The 8,417-nt window shown below is 34.7% G+C and overlaps 1 protein-coding gene across 1 annotated transcript; it reads left to right on the top strand.

Annotated features, from left to right (window-relative positions):
* Window positions 1-721: 721 nt before the first annotated feature.
* LOC127008008 (neuropeptide-like protein 31) lies at window positions 722-6,837 on the top strand. The gene is made up of 2 exons (XM_050879548.1): window positions 722-735; window positions 6,378-6,837. Exons 1-2 carry the CDS (start codon window positions 722-724, stop codon window positions 6,745-6,747), a joined length of 384 nt encoding a protein of 127 aa, XP_050735505.1. The 3' UTR covers window positions 6,748-6,837.
* Window positions 6,838-8,417: the final 1,580 nt, after the last annotated feature.

The following is an 8,417-nucleotide window of genomic DNA, read 5'->3' as shown; positions in this document are numbered from 1 at the left end:
CTACTACTACTACTACTACTACTACTTCTACTACTGATGATGATAATGATGATGATGATGGTGACTACTACTACTATTTTCAAATCACTATTATCACATTGTCACGTGGTGGAAGCAGTGAATCAGCACAATTTATTCAAAAAGAAAAATCGGAGTTTTATTTTTTCATTTAAAACAAAAGCTCAGAGCAAAACTGAAAAAAATAATAGCAGTGGAAAAACTTTGTCATTTAACTTACTCGGGAACACACACACACACACATACACACACACACACGGCCTGGTGGCTCAGTGGTTAGAGCGTCTGCCTCACAACCAGTAGGACCGGGGTTCCATTCCCCGACCAGGTGAAGATAAGTTGGGTTTATTTTCTTTCACGTGTAGCCCCTGTTCACCTTGCAGTGAGTAGGTACGTGACGTAAAGCGAGGAGTTGTGACCTCGTTGTCGCGGTGTGTTGTGTGTGAGTGGTCTCAGTCCTACCCAAAGATCGGTCACTATGAGCTCTGAGCTCCTTCCGTAGGGGAACGGCTGGCTCTCTCTCGAGAGACCCGCAGGAGACCAAGAGGTGAATTACATACATACACACACACACACACAGACAGCGTGGGACGCCACCCGCGTGAACACCTTCAGCAGACTGTGGATCTAGCTCCGCTAAGGCAAAAAGAGTTTTCCTCTAACATGGAGTAGTTACTGTACTATCCAGTCATGATGAGAGGGAATGCGATATTTTGTGTGTGAAGTCACAGCAAAACCAATAATTTGGCCAGCGAGCAGCTATGGAGCGTTATAGTTCTCCGGGAGAGTGCTGGCAGGAGACAAGGTGAACACACACACACACACACACACACACACAAATACACTTGGAATGTTATATTTTTACTCTGATGCTCATTACATGCCCAATACGGATAAATATAAATCCAATCCATTTTTTTTTTTACATGCGTAAGAATTATTTTTGAAACGACGCTAAAGAGTACAAAATTCTGCAGAGTAATACTGATTATTATTTTTTTTTAGGTGCTTCCTGTAGCGCCGGTAGGCTCTTTTGAGGAACCTTTTGAACGGCTCCAGCCCGATAGTGGCGCATGCAATTTTATTTATAATAGCTACCGTGATATATGACTCTTACTTGGCCCATGTTGCCCCACGTTACTCCACTACAACGAAGTCGTTGAAGTTAGGGTTGATTGAAGATCTGAGCAGCATATGGGTGATCTTCCACCACTATGCGACTTTTTGAAAAATCAGCGTGTTTCGGTGGGACTCGAACCTGGGTCCACGGGATCACCACGCCAGCACGCTGACTTAACGGCCACCGTCTCCTCATTATCCATTACGCTTTTTTGTATTTTAAGGGGATGGTTAACACTTTCGGGAAAATCACACACAAAAACTATAAAAAGATAAGACTTCAAACTTCACAGATGACTTGCATTTTTGTTTCTTTCAATTCAGGACAGTTTAGGTCAGGTCACTGATCGTTCTTACGGCCTCATTATCACTCCAACAATTATGTGAAACATGCTATGAATTCGCATTTTCATTGTGTTGCACTCCCCTGCACTCCAGGAGGGACGCGGGTTCGAATCCTGGCCGCCGCGCAGCTGAGGTTTTTCAGTCACCGCCGAGTGGCCTAAGACTACACACATGCTTGCCTGAAGACCACCCGTCAACCTGGGCTCTAGATAACCTCTCCAAAGAGAGGCTCAAAGATGAGTTCCGGGGGGCAGCTTGAGCCAACACAAGATGGCGCGACTATAAACACTCGCCTGCGCCAGAACCCGGGAAGAAGCCTTGGGCCGACCATCAGGTCCCACCGGGAAGAGGCCTACCGGCACAATAGGCCGCGACGTAAAAATAAAAAAAATAAAAATACTGGACTAGAAAACGTGTGAAGTATACTTTTTTTTTTTTTTTTTGAGTTGCAGGGCTTCAAAGTTTCAATCGATTGTGTCTCGCTTGTGGTTAAGTCCGCGATTTTTTTAATTTCACTAATGTTACTAATGAATAAAAGGTGGCAAAACACTAAAAGTCTTTTAACTTAACTTCGTATAAACTGATAAAAAATAGTATAGAAAAAATATTTTCCTTGCTTTGTAACCAGTCCTTTTGCCTTCACACCTTTGCCGGCACTGATGGGGTTCACATTGCTGGACTTCACTTATACTTTTAGGCTTCCCAAGCTCACCTGCCACTTTCACTTTCATAGACTTCCAGCACTGTCTACAAGCTACACATGAATTCATAAACGTCATCTAGCTCTTTTCTTCTACTATAATGCAGCAATGTTCGCTTTTAGCTACAGCAAACTCACCATTAATGTCTAGATTGGCCTCTGTAGCTGACGGTGCAGCACAAGCAGAGGAAAGTTAAGGGGAAGTATTAAGTGTTGGGATGGGAGCGAGAGCGATAACAGGGCTTTGGGTCAACTTATGACGTGTTTGTGGAAGCAGTCACATGCTGACTTACTTCCTCAGCTTTCTTCTTCAATCTATTTTAAGTTCCTTAAATGTTTAGATCTGCAGACTCTCGTCTTCGGAGGCATACTTACGCTATAACACAATGGAATAGTAGAGGAAGAAGAGACATTTAAAACACAGAAACACGGAAGGAAACGTGGACAGACATCCTTCATATTACTTGTTAGTACTCCACCTTTTTACTCTGCTCTAGTGAGGGAACAAAGTTGCCAGTGGATATATGACATGATATGCGAGTAGATAAGAGATACCTATGGTCGCTCCATGGTTTGGGTCCACACCTGTGTCTTTCGTTGCTGCTGCCAACATTCTAAAATTTTCTAACCAATATTTTTATTGAGATGGGAAGAGAGGATGCATGGGGGCTTGCTCGAAGGGACCATTGGGAATGGAGGCGGCGGATGAGTGAGGCGATTCGCCTCCAGGCGTATAATCACCGTTAGTTAGTTAGTTAGTATATTTTATACTAAAAAAGAGTACTTAAGAAGTTATAGAATAATATTTTGACCTTTATTAACCTTATATGCTTGCCACCTGCCCTTAAGTGGTCATATGATCGTTTACGGCACGATGTATTGAGGCGATGTTGGCAGGTATTATTTGGGTTGTGAAGGAAGACAGGGAGAAGTAGTAGGGGAGGTTCAGGGGATTAGGGTTATGATATAAGTTTAGGAGCGCGAGTGATGGGATGCTGGTTTCTGGAATGATTGAGAGAGAAGGCTGTGTTTTTTAGGTGCGTGTTTCCTGAGGCAGCAGGTGGATGGGAAAGTTGGAACGGCGGGTGTGAGAACTGCCGGAGGTGGAAGTGGGAGCAAAGAGTGGGGATGAAGAATAACAGGGTGGGGGGTTGGAGGCAGGCCTTTCAGATTATTATAAACCTCCTCTTTTGGTTCTTTGTTACGTTGGATCATGGGTGTCCGTTATACTTGCTATTGTTGCCATTGTTACAGGTATTGCCCGTGCTGCTGTGTTTCTTGCTGGGTTGTTAGTTATTGAGTTTTAGAGTCACCAGCTGGTGTAGTATCTTCACCAGCTGGTGACTCTAAAACTCACTACTCTTACTCTTACTACTGCTACTACTACTATTACTATTACTACTACTACTACTACTACTACTACTACTACTACTACTACTTCTACTTCCACTTGTACCACTACGACGACGACGACGACAAGGACGACAACGACGACTATTACTAGTACTACTACTACTAAAACTACCACTGCTACTACTACTACTACTACTACTACTACTACTACTACTACTACTACTACTACTACTACTACTACTACTACTAATAATAATAATAATAATAATAATAATAATAATAATAATAATAATAATAATAAATAATAATAATAATAATAATAATAATAATAATAATAATAATAATAATAATAATAATAATAATAATAATAATAATAATAATAATAATAATAATAATAATAATAATAATACTAATAATAATAATAATAATAATAATAATAATAATAATAATAATAATAATAATAATAATAATAATAATAATAATAATAATAATAATAATAATAATAATAATAATAATAATAATAATAATAATAATAATAATAATAATAATAATAATAATAATAATAATAATAATAATAATAATAATAATAATAATAATAATAATAATAATAATAATAATAATAATAATAATAATAATAATAATAATAATAATAATAATAATAATAATAATAATAATAATAATAATAATAATAATAATAATAATAATAATAATAATAATAATAATAATAATAATAATAATAATAATAATAATAATAATAATAATAATAATAATAATAATAATAATAATAATAATAATAATAATAATAATAATAATAATAATAATAATAATAATAATAATAATAATAATAATAATAATAATAATAATAATAATAATGATAATAATAATAATAATAATAATAATAATAATAATAATAATAATAATAATAATAATAATAATAATAATAATAATGATAATAATAATAATAATAATAATAATAATAATAATAATAATAATAATAATAATAATAATAATAATAATAACAACAATTATGATAATATTATTGATAACAACAATATTAATAATAATGACAATAATAATAATAATAATAATAATAATAATAATAATAATAATAATGATAATGATAATAATAATAATAATAATAATAATAATAATAATAATAATAATAATAATGACATGACTTGCCATTATGGTTACTATGATGCAATTACTTTTAGCCAACGCCTGCGGAGAGAGTCATTCAGACTGACGGAAAAACATTCATGTGCATAGCTTTGTGTTATGTCACGCTGGAATAATCTCAGTGTCTTACCTGCGGAAAGATGTCATCAACATTATTTCTGGTCGCTTTTTTTGTTCAAGCAAGACACAATTACCTATAACTACAGATGTCGGTTTGTTTATTGTCATTTCCTCTTTGTGTTAGCTTAACGAGCTGAGCTTTAGTTAGCGTGGAGTTTGGGCAGAAGTATGTGCTTCATCCTATAGAAAATTCTTTATATCACCAAAGATGCTAGGCAGAATGAAAAATAATATTGAGGAAATGATGCATATACATTAACACACACACACACACACACACACACACACACACACACACTGGTCAATTACTCTTTGTATTAATGCAATACTCTGAGAATGATAATTACTAATGACTATACTTTCTTGTGTGTGAGTGTGTGTGTGTGTGTGTGTAATAATAATAATAATAATAATAATAATAATAATAATAATAATAAACGGTTAATTAAGTGATTCCAGCTGTAAAGCTGAAAATATACACGTTAAAAATACAATTTTGAGATATAATAGAAAAAAAAGGAAAATGTACAATATGAAAGGGGTATAGAGGGTCTGGGGGTGCTGGGGGGGGAGGTGAGGTGGTGGTGTGTGTGTGTGTGTGTGTGTGTGTGTAAGTGTTTATTTCCTTATGCGATTAATCCATTGTTATCTGGGCACATCGGAGGCCAGGTGTAGGCGTGGCAAGGCGTGTCCGGGGCGTGGCATGAAAGCCGTTCATTGTATATAAGACAACATTGTCTAGCAGAACTCATTCCTTTACTCCCTCTCCAACACATCGCCATGGTAAAGTCGTGAGATCTTAAACTATGAGATGAGCGAAATACCGAAAGGGATAAACATGATAGTTAAAACAAAATCGCGTGAATATGAGTGGGGTACTTGAAGTAAATTTTGTATTAATTTTATGGGGATATTTTTTTTGTTCTATTTTTGTCGTTTTTTTAATTATTTCAGCACATTCTCGTCTTCGTCTATAAGGAAACAATTCAAGTGTTATGCTAATGGTCATCAGTAGGCCAGTTTAGATGAATTTGTATGTTTTGGGCCTAGAGTACACTGTGGCTCAGTTACTGGCCGTTTCCATAAAAAAAAAAAATATATATATATATATATATATATATATATATATATATATATATATATATATATATATATATATATATATATATATATATATATATATATATATTCAGCTTGCTCTCTCTCCCGACGTTCACTTGTTTATTTAGTTACAGGTTTTGTTCCTTTAAATAACTAAAGTTATCTTTCTTCCTCAGTAATTCCTCCTTTCCAAACCTTGATCAAACACTTTAGAGAAGGGAGTATAAGGACCCCAATATAACGAAAATGATAATCTCCATTTTTAAATATCTCTACAGGAACAACCTCTTTGCATATTTATTTATTACTTTCTTGTTGTTGTTGATGTTCCACAGCTAATCTCTCATTTAATGGTAAAATTATACTACTCCATTTGTAGCTTATTAACTTGTTAAAGGGAATGCCACAACTCTATCCCTTCCTCTGTTGTGTGTGTGCAGAGGTCCCTGCTGGTGCTCGTGTGTGTGGCCATCCTCGCCGCCGTGGCTCAGGCTGGCGGCTACGGGGGCATCGGCGGCTTTGGCGGCGGCTTTGGAGGCGGTTACGGCGGCGGCTATGGCGGCTACGGTGGTTATGGTGGCGGTTATGGCGGCTACGGACACGGAGGCTACGGTGTTGGTGGCGTAGCTCGCATTAACTACAATATTTACCGAGGTTATGGTGGATATGGTGGTTATGGCGGCTATGGCGGTGGATATGGCGGTGGCTTCGGTGGAGGCTATGGTGGCGGATACGGTGGTTATGGTGGTGGATATGGTGGTTATGGCGGTGGATATGGTGGATACGGTGGTGGCTATGGATATGGAAAGTAATGTATGGCCACATCATATTGTTTAATTTATGTGGGATAAACCAAATCACGTGTTCAGAATATATACTTAAATAATAAATTTATATTTTATTACTGGTTACAATTTTTCCCTCCTTATTGATAGTGCCCACATGACAAGTAATTGAAGTTTGATCCCATACATGAGAAAACTCATTCAAGATGAGAAACGTGACATTCTAACAGGAAGGTAGAACAGTAGATGATATAAAAAAGCAATTGTGATTTTTTTTCAACTACCTCTTTACCTGAGTTCATCTCGACCTCCTCGCCCTCCTCTTCCTACATCTTTTCTTCCTCGTCCTCTTCCATTCTTTCATTCTTCTTCGTCATGGCTCTTTTCCATGTCATTGTACTCCTCCTACTCCGCACTGACACCCATTGACCGTAACATTTTTACCGCTGTACTGAATACCAAAAACACCCCAAAAGTTACGCCAGTACAAACATTTCCCGGCACCTGCACATGCATAATACACTTGCTCACAGTGTACTTCAGTGTAGTGTCGACAAAGACGAATAGAAAAATAATAACAGGAAACGAAAGCATTTACCATCGCCATTACATGATGCACTTCCCTCATAGTGTTACAGTGGACATAGAAGTAGAGAATAGTTTGACCAAGTAGGGAATATAATAAAGTCGAAAAAGTCTAGAAAAAATAAGTAAAAGAATAATATACATTATGGACCATTTTATGAAAAAAACTGTATATGTAAGGAAAGTAAATGAATATAAACAAAACTACAGCCAGCAAATAATTATAAGCAAATAACATTATTTATCTTTAAATGCTGTAACTGTGATCCACTAACATATATTAGATTCTGAAGAATGAATAGGAGTAGATAAAGTTGCAGTAAATATGGAAAGAAATGTTGTAAAAAACAGCTCAGGTATATAGGATGGAAAATGTTGGAATCCATGTCCTTGAAAGGCAAAATAATAAAAGGTTGGGGAAAGTGAAAGAGATGTAAAAACAGAGGTGAAGGGAGAAGAGAAGACTCAAGTTTCAAAATGCGTTTCTCTGAGGGATGCTAATGTATGGAGGGAAGATATTTTAGGAGTAGGGGTTGAAAGTGTATCTAACCAAATGGAAGAAAATGGATGTGTATAAAATATAAACGACACAATAAAAAGGTATATGCTGGAGAGGATAAACAAGAACGTTAGTAAGCAGGAATAAGACCAACAGCAGCAACAGACACAAATAGTAGTTATCTTATGTTCATACTACTGCTACTGTTATTATTACTGTTATTATTATTATTATTATTATTATTATTATTATTATTATTATTATTATTATTATTATTATTATTATTATTATTTTTATTATTATTATTATTATTATTATTATTATTATTATTATTATTATTATTATTATTATTATTATTATTATTATTATCATCATTACTAGTCGTAGTGGTAGTAGTAGTAGTAATAGTAGCAGTAGAACTATTACTGTTATTATTATCATCATTATTATTATTATTATCATAATTTTTTTTTTTATTATTATTATTATTATTATTATTATTATTATTATTATTATTATTATTATTATTATTATTATTATTATTATTATTATTATTATTATTATTATTATTATTATTATTATTATAATTATTATTATTATTATTATTATTATT

This window comes from Eriocheir sinensis, chromosome 36, assembly GCF_024679095.1.
Source record: "Eriocheir sinensis breed Jianghai 21 chromosome 36, ASM2467909v1, whole genome shotgun sequence".
NCBI classification, from domain to species: domain Eukaryota; kingdom Metazoa; phylum Arthropoda; class Malacostraca; order Decapoda; family Varunidae; genus Eriocheir; species Eriocheir sinensis.
Note: the sequence above shows the minus strand (reverse complement) of the source record. Positions and strands in the feature narration are given on the sequence as shown.